Source organism: Sebastes umbrosus, chromosome 22, assembly GCF_015220745.1.
Source record: "Sebastes umbrosus isolate fSebUmb1 chromosome 22, fSebUmb1.pri, whole genome shotgun sequence".
Taxonomy (NCBI): Eukaryota; Metazoa; Chordata; class Actinopteri; order Perciformes; family Sebastidae; genus Sebastes; species Sebastes umbrosus.
This window is the reverse complement of record NC_051290.1, coordinates 18,511,256-18,528,543: the sequence shown is the minus strand read 5'-3', so window position 1 is coordinate 18,528,543 and position 17,288 is coordinate 18,511,256. Positions and strand designations below refer to the sequence as shown.

Below are 17,288 nucleotides of genomic sequence, written 5' to 3'. Positions count from 1 at the left end.
TGGCAATTTGTCAGCAGAGATACGTTTAAAGACCTTAAAGCTGCTACTAAGCCTGTCACGATAACTACTTTTGTCACATGATATATTATCCCAGAAATCATTGCGATAAACAATATTATTTTCATTTTAAGAACATTTTATGCCACTGATGTAATGATAATATAATAGCGTAATAATGCAAGTACACCTTTAAAAGAGCAATGAACATTAATTCTCAAAGATATTCAGACATTGGAATTGGAATATGAAAAAAAAAATGAAATAACCTAAATAAATAAAACATAAATAAAGTAAAACCACACAACCAAAACATTAAATAAAATGGACTCAAGGGATCTGTTAGCAGAGATAAGAAATATCCAAGTTGTATAATGGTAGGGAAAACCCTGCTGTTTGTTCTGGCATCATGTTGGCTAAAATGTTGGTGACTTTCTTATCTAAACAAACAGGCATTTAAACACTACGGGCAATATCGAGGTAAGCAAAATGACCGAGGTCATGTCCATGTACCGTACGATTAGTCGATAGCAGAAAAATTGGAGGGGTCATGTCTCTATATCGTATGATAAGTCGATAACTGTAAAGTTATTGAGATCATATCCATATACAGTATCATACGATAAGTCGATAGCATAAAAATTATTGAGTTCATTGTAGTTCAGCTAAATGAGGGTCTTGGGAACTTGTTTTGGCTTTTGCTTCACAGATGTGTGAAAGCTGATGGTGCTAAGCATGAGCTCATGCTTTGAGTGTTCTCTCAGTTTCTGTATGTGTGCAAAATTCTCACACATTGTTCCGCCACCTCCCAATATAACACTCTGATGTGATTGTTTACCACACAAAAATATGGTGCTGTTAATTGTTGCAAGGTTTGGTGGAACTGTCTCAACTCAGAGTACTGCTATTATACTATAGATTCTGTATTAGACTGTATATTAAATTACAACCCTGTTCATTTATGTGTTCAGAATTTCAGGAAATTTCTTGACAGTAATTTCAGTTACCTCTGCCACAGGGATTAATAATACGGGCTAAATACATTTATATTTAACAAACTTGATTGATACGTAGTGACTCATGGTGTGTAATTTACTTTTGTTTTGTTTTTTAATTTATGTGTTTCTCTTTCGGGTCATTAAACCTTTACTTTAATCTACTGACTGCTCTGCTGCTAAGTGATATCTGATCCGCTTCATAGATCTATGAACAAAACGACTCTCTCTCTCTCTCTCTCTCTCTCATTTAATACTGTTATATCAAGGGATGTCTCCACACAATTAACTTGAAATGGAATACTGGAACATTTAGTAGTGGGAGATTAACACCTAGACCAAAGCTTGCCTCAGGAATGCCCCTTGCTTGGAATATTAAGTTTTATGAGTTTACCGTTAAGCCTGGCTTGAAGGGTGAAAGTGAATTGCTTTTATTCTTTTCTAATTACGAATCAAGATACAATAAAGCATAACATTATGTTTGCCCCATAGCATGTAGTAGTGTCAATTTTAGATTTGAGATTAAATTTCATCAGCATTTAAGATCATGATTATGGCAAGCTATGAGTCGGATTGTTTTCAGTGCGTTGCTTTAGTGGATATATCACACCCTTCTGCTAATAGATGGGAGAAAATGTGCAATACTGTTCTTATAAATTAGGATACACAATTCACCGAGATTGCTGTCATGAATCACTGAGTCAATTTACCTGTGTCTTGTGCCATTAACCTATTCAGGCTGTTCTCATACACCGTTTGTAGCTATATCTACAGAAAGTAATGCACTGTAATTTGTATGTATCCTACAAAATCAGTTTCGTATGTAATCCACGTAATAGTGAGCCAGGACCCGGGAGACCGGTATTCGTATCCTGTGTGAGTCACGTAACTTCCGCATTTAAGTTACACCTCCAAACTTTGACTTATTTGTCACATAACTTCTTTACTCAAGTAACGCTCTTGCAAAATCTTTCTTTTATTGCCTAAGCCTAAGTAAGTATTTCAAGCATAGTTATTTTAACCCAAACCACAATCTTTTCCTAATCCTAACTAAGTAATTTTGTTGCCAAAACCTAACCAAGTTGTTTCTTGTGAAGACGGAAATTTATTTTGAAAATACTGTGTGCATTCATAGGAAAACGCACAAAACATTAGAAATAACTTTTCGTAAGATATTATAAAAACAGTTGTATGAGGATATGTTGACCTATTAAAGGTACCCTGTAGACTTTTTTCATTTTATCAATTTTTTTTAGATTATTAGATTTTTTGGGGGAGGTATTTCTGCTTGTATTTGACAGATGACAGAGTAGAAATGGGTGAGAACGAGAGTGGGGTATGTCATGCAACAAAGGTCCCAAGGCTGGAATCGAACCCGGGATGTTGCGGTTATATGGCATGTGGTGTAACCACTCGGCTACCAATGCGTTCCATCCTGTGGATTTGTTGACCATTATTGCGATGGAGAAATGTTTTTTTTTTGTTGTTGTTGTTGTCGCACATGCAGGTGACACGGTACGCATTTCTGCTAATGCTTTCACACTATTCCACTGAACTACAGGTGGCGGTAGCGCTCCAAGAAACGCAGCAATGTGCCAACAAAGGCAGTAAAGAAGAAGTAGTAGTAAGTTAACGTGGATATAGAAAGTGCAGGTGTCAAAACTTAAGAAAAAACAGCTTTGCAAATGTTTTATGAGGGAGGAAAAGCATTCTGCACATTTGTTAGACCTCAAGGATACACACAATGTGTAGGGCAGAATGTAGACTGAAACAAAAGCCTCACTATATCATCTTAGAAAGTTCTTAAAGCTGACATGTTGGCCTTACACCTCAAGCTGACACAGAACAACATGGCCATCCCAGTGGAGTCCTTGTTCTCCTTGCCTGTTGAATGCAATCCAATATTCACACATGTTTCGATCAATCAAGTCAGGGTCTCTTTGGTTGTCTAACTCAGCGGTACTATGAATGTTACAGGGATTTGATTCATTTGACACACCACTCATCGCTCCGACTCAACGATTGTATACTAAAATTCATGATTCTCTAAGATATAGCCACCTGTATTGATTTCCTCTCAGAGTCCATTTCTTACTGATGAACTATGCTTGTTATATCTCATCCCCTGGACAGTGGCTCCAGCCGTTGTGTATTCTGTCTGCCATTTTATGTCTCCCTCGCCGTCTCTCTTTTTACTGCTCCTGCTAATGCATATTCTCCGTTGACCTTTGCACTTGAAGTGTCGTTTGACTGGCACTTTGCTGCTGAAGGATAGCGCACCGTAAATCAGACGACAGGCCGGCCGTGCAAAGGCGATCCGTGTCTTACTCCTTGCCGCTACATGTTGTCTGCAGCGAGCTGTCAGATAGCCATGTCAGAGCTAATATGGCTAAGCCACGGAGAAAAAGCAGGTCAATGTTATCAGCTCCAGCACACTGCCCCGAGCTTTGTGCTGCTGTCCGTTTGCAGACAGACGATGTCATTGACTTTTCCCTTTTACACTAGAATGAATCATCTGAAATGAATTGGGATGTTGATACAAATCTAGTGGTCTTGCTGTAAAAAAGAAGAAAATGAATGGCATTCACTAAGGGAGGCTGACATTTCTTAAGAGATGTCATACTGGGCTTTCACTCTAATTTACGCAACTCACAGCACAAGACAAAGCATTTAAAGCGAAGATTTTAACACACAAAGCTGCTTAATCATTAATCATCACGCTGCTGTGAGCTTCATTGTAATAAGAATGTGTTTGCTACTTACAAGACGTCCTGGTACGATCATAGTGCAGTGTGTAGTTGTAGTTGTTGGGTTGCACAAAATTGAAGTCTACAATCTTTTTTCCAGTCAGATTTGGCACGGATACACCTCTATTTCCTCTTTGCTTATTTAGCATATTTTGGGTGACTTTCGTTTAACTTGGCGGTGCAAAATCTAACGGAAAATTGTGTGTATTGCTTTCACTCGAGCAGTTGTTAAGATATCGCCACAGTCTCAACTAGCCTTCTTTGGCACGACGTCATGGCTGCAACTAACAATTATTTTGTATTATTAATTAATCTAGCATTTACTTTCTCAGCTAATTGTTATAAAATGTCAGAAAATAGTGAAAAATGTTTTTCACTATTTCCTGAAATTGCTTGTTTTGTTGTTTTGGTCTGAATCCAAAAGGTAATCACTTTCACATGAATGGAATAGAATAGACATCTTTATTGTCCACTTGCATGGAAATTTGTCTTTGGCTTCACAGACATGCATACCTTTAAAAAACTTCATAGACATACACTTAAAAGCGTCCTTTGCCATGTGTCAAATTACATGAGATAAAGAAAAAAATTAAGCTGGAACCTGGAACCAAATATTTATATGAACAGCTAGAAAATGGACTTAAATGATGATTCACAATAGATTGACCGAGCGACCAATTGATTAATTGTTTCAGCTCAAATCCTACGCTTGTGCATTTGGTGAGAAACCATAGTTATGGTTAAAAGAATGTATTTTAAGTGTACATCCTGAATTGGCCCATTGCTTTTTTAGTTTGGGTCTTTAACAGGATACATTCTTAACTTGCAAATGGGAGGATACAACTGATTCCCATGGGAAAATGATCAGCAAGCTCGTGTGTTTACTGCCCATCCAACCTTGAATGTAGAGACACATTTATTACAATCATAAATAACATTCAATGGGCTGAATGCTCCCATTTGAAGCTAAAACAGTTGAGTCATACTTCTTGATACCTTCTCTTTCCTTTAATCATTTTGGTTCTGTTTATACTAAAGAGGTTGAAGGGTTGAAAATCGCAAATTCCCGTAAATGCATGCAGGCACACGCACCTGGCGGAGTTATCTAGAGTCCACGAAGTAGGTCCTCAGTATCAGAGTCGCCCCATGGCTCTCCACGGTTGATTGCACATGCTGCTACGCTGAGGTTTGCCCCGGTTCACAGTTTATAATTGCCTTCCCCTTCACAGGTGCCGCTTCAGTAAATATGACAGCCTCATTTTAATGTGCCTTGGAAAACACAACCCAAAACACGAATGCTGCTTTGCATATCTGAGCAAATCGCTGCAGGTGTCACCTAATTATATCACCCACATGTGCCCTAAGCTGATCCATAAACAGCGGGACGATGTCTCCTTCGCCTCTTTTCCGTGTCCAACGATCGGCGTCGCTTTGATTGATGACGGTTACCTCGAAGCCGGCTCCCCTCTCCTGGTCCCGTACTTTCACAGAGGCTCAAAGAAAGATAACACTTGTCCAATACATAATGGAAATGTTGGTCTTGGGGGTTGTTGGGTATGTGCCATTTTGTCACTGTGTGAAAATATAAAAAATAAAAATCTATAGGACGTTGCATTCTCCGGAAAAGACTCATTTAAATTACCCCTGCACCTGTGGTGTTCAATTTAGTTTATCACGGTTTACTGTGGTAAGCTAGTTACCTAATAGTCTAAGCAGTTTGGAAGGAAATTCTTAAAGTTTCTGCATCATTGCCTACAGTGTTGCAACATGTTAGGCTTGTTTGTGTATAATAGATGGATTATCAGTTTGTTTTTCCTTTCTCTACATTTTGTGTTTAACACAACCACCGTCGGCGGGGCTGATCCATTGACGTCGTCAGGTCGTGTCCTCTGTGTCCACTCTGCCCAGACGAGAAGCGATAAGATCCTCCCTTTGCGAATACCGAGGATGGAAAGTGACGAGACAGGTGGCAGCGATGAGTGAGAAAAATCTGTAATCGTTCCCGAGATCAATGTCTCTCAGTCTACAGAGGCTGATGAACAAAAAGGCTGCAGGTCTGTCTCTCAGACTTATCCTGTTCATTACACCGATAAGGACTGAGGGATGATGACATGCCAGACCTCAGAGAAGCTTGACATTTCAGACTTTGATCACTTAAATATGCCGTCCGTCAGAGGTTATGGAGGATGGACGAGGTCTGTGTGAAACTCTTCACTGAAAACATGATGGCACTGAGTGATTGGATGTTTTTTGTGTAGCCATCAAAAGCTCCAAAAAGGAATTCTTAACTGGTTCGTTTTTAAAAGGGATGTATCTCTGTTTTATGTAAACAGATATTGAAAAATACAGTAGACTGATCAAATTAAATTCCTGTCAAAATTGCATAGACGCTTCTTTCAAGTTATTTGTCTGGTCTACACTTAGACTGACTAGTGGAAGTTGTCACTGTGATGTCGCCCATTGGTTTGTGGACTGCCGCTTTGAAGCCTTGAGTTTGGCATTTTCGGCCAGTGCTATCTTGGCTTTTGACACTTGCCATCTTGTTTTTTTGCAACCAGAAGTGAAACGAGAGGCTGGAGCTAAGTATAACTGAATGCCAAATAAGACATTTTTAGTTGACCACAAATGTTATAATTAACTTTCATGATCTGAAAACACACTGTGAAAGAGTTAAAGTTCTAAGACGGAAACACGAACAACTCCCAGACCGGACAACGCCGTGGTAGCGACCTGTCAATCACAAGGTAGCCACGCCCTAAAGCATACCCTGCTTTATGGTCTATTTGACTCTAAATGGGACCATTATTTACTAAATGAACATCATGCTGTATTGAAGAAGACTTGAAACTAGTGATTGAGACCATAAACTCATGTTTACAATGTTTACTGAGGTAATAAATCAAGTGAGTAGTAGGGTCGTTTTCTCATAGACTTCTATAAAATCAGACTTCTTTTTGCAACCAGAGGAGTCGCCCCCTGCACTGGGTCAGAAGATCTAACATTTATACATGTTGTCCATGTGGGAAAATGTGTATTTAAATCTGTAAGTCATTGGTATGAATCAAACAGGCTTTTCTCCTGACAGCAGGTAAAGGACTGAATCATACCCGACACCAAGGATATGACTGTTATGCTGATTGTGTTTATCATTTTGGACTTAACGTCTCCTGATCCAGTCAGTGACAGCTGTAACCATCCTTTCATACGTTTCATTTTGATGCTTGAAATTGAGACAGTTGACGCATTTAGTGCAGGTGGGAGTTAAAAACGCTGGGCGAAAAGAGTTAATAAATTAACAAAAAAAGTGGGATGTGTTGTGTTTGAGTTGTACTTTATCAGCCAGTTCACAGCCACGGCTCAGGGCAAGTTTACCCAGCTCTTACAAAGCACTGTTTTCTTGAGGGAGCAAAATGGTTACATAAATAATAGCTGCAAGAAGTTTCTTTACAATCCACATTTCCACCAGCCACTTAGCAGAAGGCATTTAAGTATTTGGTTTGTATTTTCTCGCCATTTTCTCTTTACATTCAGGTACCGTTAGCTATAGAAACAGGCAGTTTTTGTAATGCTATATGTAAGACGTTATGTTGTTGCCTGACAAATGTTTCACCACTACAAAGTCATCAGATCAGAACAACACTGAGTCATCTGTCTTCTAAATAGCCCTCCACACAACCTCATTCAAAGGCCTCCAATCTTTGTTCCACATCATAGCAATGTCAACACTCTACAGCTTTCATTTTCTTTTTCCAATTTAAATACAAAATAATTTTGCAATTTCAATCTTCCAAAACAAAATAGCCTTTTTAGGTCCATAAAGGCAGAATTTTTTGGTTTTCCATCTGTCACACCTGTCATGCTGTAACAGTGTTAGAGTGGTGATTTGTCCAGAATTTGTGTGACATTAATGGAGCAAGATGTGGGATGTAATATTTACCTGTCAGCAGCGTTGATAGAATCATGGCTCTTCTAATAATTGGACGGATGCTCTGTGGAACAAAAATTCCACCCCCTCTCTTTTTTCTTTTCTTACATGTCTCACCCTCTCACCTCCACCCATATTGCTTCAATAATTTATTGAGCGGATATAGTATCTCTGTGCTGGGCAAAGGTTATGATTGGTCAATCACTCCTCCATGTTTTATTAACCATCAGTCTACCAGGGATTGTTTGGAGAGCTGTGCCATGGCAGATTAAGACCAGAGCAATGCATCCCTCTGGCTATGGGGAAACTTGGCTGCATTCAGGAAACTGTAAATGTGATGTGACTGTGGCTTCATTGATGTAGTGCCAGTGGCCACATGTTGGCAGCGCTGCTGCTGTGAGCTGGATGTTGCAGCCCAGGAGTCAATGAAGCATCCAACATTTAGGTCAGCTTACGCTCAATACACTCCACTGTACATGGCAGCTGGGTAATGCTTTGAACCGAGCCAGCAATTGTTCCTCATGGGACTTTGTTATTGACTTTCATCGGCTTACTATTGTGCTACAATAACATTTGAAAATAGGTTTTATTGTTTTTAGAAATCAGACACTTGTGGTGCTTTTTTGAGATGTACTAAATAGAACTTTTTTCGCTCAAAACAACTGCCTGCTGCACACTGATGAGAGCTGTGAGGGTGAACCAAAACTTTACGGTTCTGGTTCACCCAAAACAATGAGCTGAAGGGCACTAACACGCTCTGTGGAGCTGAGGGGAACTGCAAAGTCGCGTGATAATTCTCTGTGGGTTCGTAACTACAAGTAACAACTTTCACATTACATGTCATTTGATCAGTTGTTGATATGAAAATATTGGTTATAGCAGCTTTAATGTTAATTCAAAATGTCTTTGCTATCCCTTCACCTGCAGTTTGGACAGTTTGGCCATTTATAGTAGATATAATCTAGAAATGATTTTTTTCCTGGCTGATGCCCGTTAGACAAATGGTATCTGTAGGCTAATGTGGACCAATAACAACGGAAGGTCCATTCATAGTGGTGACTTGGAACAAAAAAACAGACTCAGCAGTCACTCTTTACTGGAACAATCTCCTTTCCCAAACAGGAAGCATACGTCCCTACATTGTTGTCTGAAAGAGCACTTTTTTCTCTAATTCGATTTCAAGAACAACACACACACTCAAACTGTCCATGCAGTCTTATTGTCAGTGTGTATTTTTCACTTTCTGCGTATGAGACTCGCATAACAACGACTCCTCGCATGGCCAGGGGCCATCCACATCAAGTCGGATGTGTCTGCTGAATATTATTTTCTTTTTCAAACGGCATCGTGCTAAATTATTCACAAAGATATATATATATTTTTTATTTTTAAAGCAGGATTACGTCCCTCATTTTGCATTCTGTGTTGTTTGGAAAAGAGCGGAAGCAGCAGATGGACTGAATGTAAATGAATTCATGGGAGTTTTTCCATCACTGAAAATAAGCTGCTTCTTATTGAACATTTATCATAGAGCAATTGAGTAAGAGGTGAGTCACTGTTTCGGTTACGGCGCCAAAATAATACACCGCCGTCATGATTGTAATTAAGGTGGTTTCGTGCATTTACATCAATGATATACGGCTGACTTCATTGCAGATGGAATGAAAGCAGAAAAAACAGCAGAGGATTTTTTCTGTGGCTCAAAATAGTCTTGAAAATTGACTTGCAAATTAATTAAAAAATTCATGAGCTTTGAATTGTGTTTTTGGATGTTTTGAGCGTGTACTTAGCGAGGCTAATGATATTTCATGTAAATGAAATTCAGTTATTTCTGACACATTTTTCTATTGATTTGTGAAGAAATTATTCATATGGTGGTGGATGATGATGATGACTATGACTACACAGGGGCAGTAGATGGTGGTGTCTTCACTCATTTGCTACAAACACTGACTGCATGAATCACCCTCACTCTCTCTCACACTCACACTGTGTTTGTTCTCTTCAACAATCCACTACATCTCAGTGGAATCAAGCTCCTTTTGAAAACAAGCGGTTACATTTGATGAAGTGGTGTAGGATCAATACTACTTTTCCCTCTCTTTCTATACTCTTACATCAATGTGTGTAAAGACCACTGAGGCATATGGACTCTCCCCACTCACCTAGTATTCCCTGTACCCATCACACCCTCCTACGCACAACTTTTGGGGACTAGAGAAGGCACAATTAGCGCTAACATAGGTGGACATTTTGGGGAATTTTCCCTTTAGTTGCCATTAAAGTACGTATTATTTTTAGTGGATTGTGTGCGTTGAAGTTTTGTCACAGCTTTAAGCCTTTTTAAAAACTTTTTAAAAAATTACCATATGAGTAAGATTTCCAAAAGCCTCTTTTCAACAGTAGTTTGAAGCATGAGAGATTTATTTTGTCTGTTTGAAGTAGATTACAATGCCTCATAAGAAAGCTATTGTTTTGGCCGTCCGTCCTGCTATGGAATTATTTTCCCTCTTTTTTTTTCTTCATCATCTTCAACTTCAATCCTTCACACAGCCTGGAAATAGTGATAGCGATATTAGAGATTCCATGATATGACTAGACTGTAATAGTGTCTGAACAGAATAACTCAAAACTGACATGCTATTAAAATGCATTGACATGTGCTGTGCTGTATTTGCATTTTAGGATTTGTTTCTAGTATGTTTTAACATGTAGAGCTCATGAGAGGTTGTGCGTCTTCTACTGTAGCACCACACCTCCCCTCTGCCTCGGCCTCATCTCCCCTCCCTCCTCTCCTCTCTCCCTCACTCATATCCACTCCCTCTCATCTTCCCTCCCTTTACTTTGCGGTGAGGCAGTCAGTGCGCCTGAAAGAACGAGAGAGAGCCACAAAACTGTCAGAGCAGAGTTTGCTCTGTCTGCGTTTCCGCTGCTTTTCACATGTCTCCTCATTTGTGACGAGAGAAAAGAAGAAGAAGAAGGATTGAGATCAGCTTGAGTGGACTTTATTCCCTTTTGAGTCAGTTTTTCTTAATTTTCAGTGACCCCTGAGAGAGATCTTTAATGACTTCAGTCTCCTCACAAACCTGAGGCCAACATTTCTTGGTCTTAACCTCCTCCAATTCTAGCCCAACCCAGACTGGATTTAGGGAGCGAGCGGGCAGTAGGCGGGTGCCAGGAGGCGCCCGGCCCGTGCGTGTGGGCCGGTGTAGCGCTGGAGTGGGTGCGGGGGAACTTGAGCGCGGGGCCAGGTGGCAGCACTGGTCCTGGTCCTGGTCCTGGTCCTGGCGTTGTTCCCGAGGGCGAGGAGCCCGGCTCGGGCTCCGGGCTCGGGTCAGGGTATGGTGGCGCGGAGTGGGGCGAGGGCGGAGCGATGCTGAGCGCGATCTGGGAGACTGAGGGGCTGCAGACGGTGGGCATCGTGGTGCTGGTGTTCGCTTCCATCAAGCTGCTGCACATCCTGGGGCTCATCAGCTTCTCAGAGGGTAAGGCGCTGATGGAAATTGAGGGAGAGGCGGACAGAAAAGAAGACACAGAAAAGAGAGAAATCACAGCTGGAATTGAAAAAAATAGCTTATGGAGAGAATGTGTTGACAGCATTTTCAATCATTTCATCATTTCAGTCATTTCCCTTGACACATCAAATGGAAACTTCAACTTTAAGTGTGTTTCAAAGAGAGAGAGAGAGAGTAACTCCTTACTCCTCCTAACATATCTGAATTTGAAGTTTCCATTTGAAAACTTGACAAGTTAATGGAGGTCACCATACCAAAGCAGGACTCAGTGACTCAGATAAAAAAACAAATGGACTGTCTTATCTTCCGAGCTGAAGCTATGAAAACATAAAGAGCTTGTGACGTGACTGGAGGGAGGAAGATATCGAGCAGGAAAGACGTGTCACTTCAGAAAGATCAGACCGACGAACTTGACAGACAAGTTCTGATTGCATTTCTAGAGTTGAGAACTGTGAAATTAGCTTGTTTTTTCTTGGTTTGTGGGGGTGGTTTCCCTGTTTCTGTGTATATAGTTCATAAATGTGTGTACAGTCATGTTAATTAGCTCAAAATACAGTCAAATAACAACTTTTTCATGGCAAACCTGTCATAGTGAACGGGCACAGTAAGGCTCACTAAGCACAGAATGTTTCAGGCCTAAATAAACTGTTTAGTTTGGACCCACTTCAGTTGTGTCATTAAATAAAGTAGAGCAGCATAGTAAGCAGTTTGAGCCCAAAACCAGCCCATCCATCAGACTGCTGTTTAGTAAACACGCCTTATTTTTTTCTAATTAGGACAATCAATCTCCAAAGCTGTATGCATATTCAGGGAGATGATCAGAAAAGTGCTAATGTGGAATAGTGTGTATTGCTGGAAAAAGCTGATCTGACCTGAGGGAAGTGTTTGGATGGAGCACAGAGGCGTTAGCGTCTGTTTGTTGGCTGTGGTTGTGTTATTTTAAAAGGCACATGGGAGCAGTGTTTTCATTTGGGGGGAACTGTGGAGCTCAGGCTCAGCGTATAACAGTTTACATGCTCCACTAAACAGCGGTGAGTTGAAACTTGCCTTCCCCTCGCTCTGCATTAACAGATGCAGCCGACGTGATATTGATTAGTTTCCATGGTGAGACGATAGAGATGTGAAACCAGCGTGTCGAGCGCCGTTTGCCTGATGGTGTGATCTGTATTCCACACAGGTGTCTCAGAGTGTAATTACTTGCAGAATATCTGCTATCTGAGCCTGTGGTAGCGGCTGACGAACAGTCAATACAGGTATCGATGTTGTGCTGAAGTCATGTTCAGGAGAGGGAGGGAGGGCGGGTGTCGGGTTGAAAATAAGCCTGAAATCTTTTTAGGGAAATGGTCTTGAAAATGAGGCATCGCAGATCTTTTCAAACATACAGTATTAACACTGGAATTCACATCTGTGGGTAATTTGGAGACAAAAAATCATGATGTTTTTTGGAGTGGGAGGAAACTAAACCCCATGCATCAGCATATAGATCATGAGCTATATGCAACAACCTTATTTTTATTATCAATTAATATGTTGATTAATTTCTCGGTTATTCAGTTTGTAAAAATTGCTGTTTTTATTTCCCAAATCAACATAAATTGCTTATTTAAAGGTAAAATATGCGACAAGTCCCTAAAAAGCAATGTATAGACTGATTAATCCCTCTCAATCATCACTTATGCCCCACTAGAAGTGTGTGGTGGTGTTTGTTTCTGCAGAGACCCTGCAGCCCTCTGCCTGTGTTTTCCCTTTTCTTCTTATTTAGCTTCACTCGGAACGCTGCTGGGCTTCAGCCAACAGCCTTTGGGCCCCACGTTGGGGTGTAACCCCCAGCTAATAGCCCATTCAGGTGGTCAAATACCGCCGCTTTATCACGCCCCTCGGCTTCTGATACTGAGGCACATACATCGATGGGCACATGGGTTTGTTACATCGCTGTGAGTTCCCCTGCTCTAGTCTTCTCCTCTGTGTGTGCAGTGGCTGTTGTGTTCTGCTATCGGTGTGTCAGTTTGACCGATGCATCTAACAGTGCAAAACTCAAAGATATTAATTTTACTATCATAAAGAGTATGAAAAAGAAAAGCATCAAATCTTCTCATTGAAGAGGTAGAAACCAACAAATATTGGCATTTTTGCTTGAAAAAAGATTAATTAATTTATAAAAAATAGTTGTCGAGTAATTGTCTAATCATTTCAGCTTTAATGCAAACCACTTCACTAGAGCTGCATTTAATCATTATTTTCATTCTCGAGATATCTGTTGATTTTTTTTTTTTTATTGCTATTTGTTATCTTTGTCTAAAATGTCAGCAAATAGTAAACTATCCATCACAATTTCCCAGAGCCCAAGGTGACATCTTCAAGCTGATTATTTTGCTCAACTTACTAATTCAAAACCGAAAACAATTCATTTCACAGTAATACGAAAAAGAAAAAAGAAGCAGCAAATCATATCACTGATTATCACTTTTGCTAAATAAGACAATTCATTCTCTTTCCATCTACTAATCTATTAATCAACTAACAGTTTCAGCACTTGACTCCAAAAAGAAGGGCCAGTGCTGAGATCAGAATTCAGGACCATACTTGCTGTGAAGTGACAGCTTTACACTGCTTCCCTTTTATAATAAAAACCCAGCAGTCACAAGAATTACCTTTGTTTACATTTTGGTTACACAAATCCCCTTTTGCAGCTGTCACCTTCTGCAATAACTAAACCTTTTTTTCACCTTTTTTATTTTTAGGAAACCTCTAGGGAAATATTTCACTAAGCGTGCACGCTCCGCTTAACATTCATACAGTCAGACATGTCCCCAGCTGGGAGCTGCCCAGTACGATCACATCCCTCTGCTGCCGGCCACCTGAGCAAATCCGCCGAGGCATCTGTGGGGATAAAGGTCTTGCTTTAAAAGTCTCTGTACGTTAAATGCAGAGGGAGTTTCTCAGCTGGGCTGCAGATCTGAAGTGGCAACTTTCCAGTTGCGGGAGAGAATGTGAGCTGAGAGCAACGCTCTGGATGTGTTTTACACTTGTTCCGCTCTTTACTGTAGCGTCAGCTGGCAGCAAAGAGACACTGCAAGCTTGGTTAAGATCAAGTCGGACGGGATCACCATGTCTGTCCTGCAGGGACTGTAAGACTCTGATCACTTCTACTGCAGAGTGAAAGGACGTTAGACCTGGAAAAAAAAATGAACAGCCTCTCCCTGTCACTGGTTTGGCATGCTTCCATGCTGGAGAAAATTAACAAGATCATTGCATCAGCCAATGCCCAATCACTAGGGCATTGCACTGTGAATATGAGCAAGGCAGCAAGGCCTGGCGAGCAGCGTATGGGTAGCCCACTCCAAGTTTAATTATGAATGTAGCTGGACTGATGTGTGCATGTATTCCTGCTAACTACCCCAAGGCTAGTATCCACTTCAGCTGGCTAAGTGTGGGCTCAACTTGGCCAGTAAAATGAGATAATGAGCCTTCTTGTTAGAACTCGCTGTAGTAATTTATCCTCACATTTCCTTGTCTGATTTGTTTGGATGCATTGCGACATAACAAGGAACACACTTTTTGTTCCTCTCATACACACACAACCTGATCCTTTACACACACACGTGTACATTTCTACGTACGCTCATACGACGCAGAGCCATTAGTGCAAAGTGCTGAGCAAAGCCTCGTAGGGTGCAGACTAATCAGCGTGTCACAGAATGATAAATAATTCCCTGGTTCAGGCGTATGCAGCAACATCCTCAACCTCATACCCCCTCAATCACACACACACACACACACACACACACACACATTCACAAGTACGCCATTACCCGAACAGGGATGGAACGTTGTGTCAATTTGGACGCGCTGTCAGCTATTATCGGGCGGGAGCGCAGGGAGTGTGTCTTAGCGCTGATATCCATCTAACAAAGTTCTCGTGTTCTCTGTGTCCTTGATGGAGATTTATGGCCCTGGCAGCAGGAGAGAGTTAGTGTCAGCAGCACTGGATGGTTTTGCTGCACATCGTCTGTTTTCACTTACAGTCATGAGCAGGTCGGGGGAGGTCAACGGGTCGGCTGAGTTGAACCACTAATTGGATTTGAAGTATATGCAGAGACAGCTACAGTTAAACCAAACTTTATATACAACAGGGCTGAAGAATATAACCAAAACTCTGCTTCACAATAAATTGTCACATTTACTTTGACAATAATTAATGTAATAGTTCCTTCTGTGTTGGTCCTAATTAATCACAGTGTTGCTGGACTTTTGGTCTAGATTGTGAGCTGATTAGTTAGTTAAACTTCTTGTTAGCTGTAGATGGTAGTTGTATCTATTGTTAGTTTAATTGCATGGGATTCTTGGATTGGACAAAACGACGATGCACACCATAAGGCGATATACATTTTTACCACGATATCTATACATTTAATAGACCATTATAGTCGGTGTTGCAAAGCAATGATCAAGACCATTTTATGACTATGTTGGGTTTAATTTGCTCAATTAACCCAAAAAACAATGATTCAAGTGATTTCCCAGAAACTTTACAATGTCACCAGATATATTGAGATATTGAATTATATATTCCATAAGGTTAGGTAGGGAACGGATCCATAATGTGGATGGTAATTTGATAAATTTGGTTCATTTTCCTGCCTCAATACATCATTTCAACCACTTGTATCAATGCTAGAGGCTTGGTTCTATGGATAGCAATGCTGACCGGTCTGTCATACCAACAGACAGCTTAGGAATGTCAATTCACAAGTGTTTAGCAAACGGCCGACTTTCTGAGTTGGAAATCCGACTTCAGGGGGCGTTTCAGTTGAAATTTCCAACTGGGAAATCGGAAATTCAAACGCACCATAAGCCTCACAGAGCCACCGTGGCTGTACAGTATACTCTAAGTCTTGTTTGATAAAAGCAAAAGGCTAAAGCCAATGCACTTTTGTAATCGTGACACATCTTATACTTTACGATTTTTTCAGTTTGTCGTTAAGGGTCAACCCTTGATCAAGCTTCATCTTGTTGTCCAGTATCAGGTTGACTGTCATCCAGCACTTGAACGGTCACTGGAGGAAAAAAATTTAACATCAAACGAGCCTTTTTAATTTTTATGCTACAAAAATGATGAATGACCTTTCTGCTGTTGTTTTGGTGGCATTCAGTTGTGATCTAACAGTTCCGACGTGCCTGTCATTAATAATCACATCATGCGGGTATAAAGCTGGCCCTTTAGTATGAGAATCGCGGTTATGTTTTAGAGTCCAAGGCAGATGTTGTTAGTCATAGCGGTCTTTATGTCTTCATTTCCTGTACAGGTATTTATGGTGTTTAAAGTAGGCTGCCAGCAAGCAATTTGAAACATTGTAAAATATCAAAGTGCATTCTTCATTTTGTTAAGTGCAGGAGTGTATACATTTCCAGGACACACACACATTGGTTCATGGGCGTGGTAAAAACTGCATCTTTATGGGATTGTTTTCTTTCTTAAGTCACACATCCATCACGAAAGTTGAGTCAGCAGAAGTGTTTAGCATCATTTTCATTATTCCAGATCATGGCATTTAAGATCTGTCCAGCTAATTCAATTTAATTAGCAATGTCCTCTCAGGAAATGGATCGCATAATTACTCAAGAAAGCAAGTAGGATTTAAAAGATTAAAATATGGAAGCAATACCTCAGTTACCGGTAGTGATATTTGATATAATTTGCAAGCAGCTCCTTTTGTTTCTCCATGTACCAATCCATTTAAAGGACAACAATCAACTGGCCCAATTACCCTTTGGCTAGTTTCCATGAAGGCTATTGAGAGCGGCGACATGATTGACTTAACCTTTGCCTGAGCGTCCTAACTTATAGGTCCCTCTGGTGTCTTTAGAGGGAAGAAGGGCACGGCGTACAAGCTTATTGAAAGTGAGACGACTCTGTCTGTCAGTTTGAGTCATGACAGCAAGGACGAGTATCACTCAAGCAATCCATTTTGATGAAAACATCACAGATAATAAATTCAGATAGGAGGAGGATGACAGATGCTTCTTAGTCAAGGATCTGATATGGCTGATTGCAGCTTTAAAGGCTCCCCGTGCGGGAGAGCTGCAGGCAGATTGTACTCTTAAAGAT

General features: G+C 40.6%; 1 protein-coding gene across 8 annotated transcripts in view; it reads left to right on the top strand.

Moving 5' to 3' along the window:
• The window catches only part of kcnip4 (Kv channel interacting protein 4), a 147,310-nt gene that overhangs the window by 104,666 nt on the left and 25,356 nt on the right, over positions 1-17,288 (top strand). Inside the window, exon 1 of one of the 8 annotated variants that reach the window (XM_037758359.1) lies at positions 10,528-11,149. The exons of the other annotated variants lie outside the window; for them this stretch is intronic. Coding sequence (XP_037614287.1) covers positions 11,038-11,149 — 112 coding nt within the window. The 5' untranslated portion in view covers positions 10,528-11,037. Of the gene's footprint in view, positions 1-10,527; positions 11,150-17,288 lie in introns of those variants that run through there. 8 annotated transcript variants of the gene reach the window in all.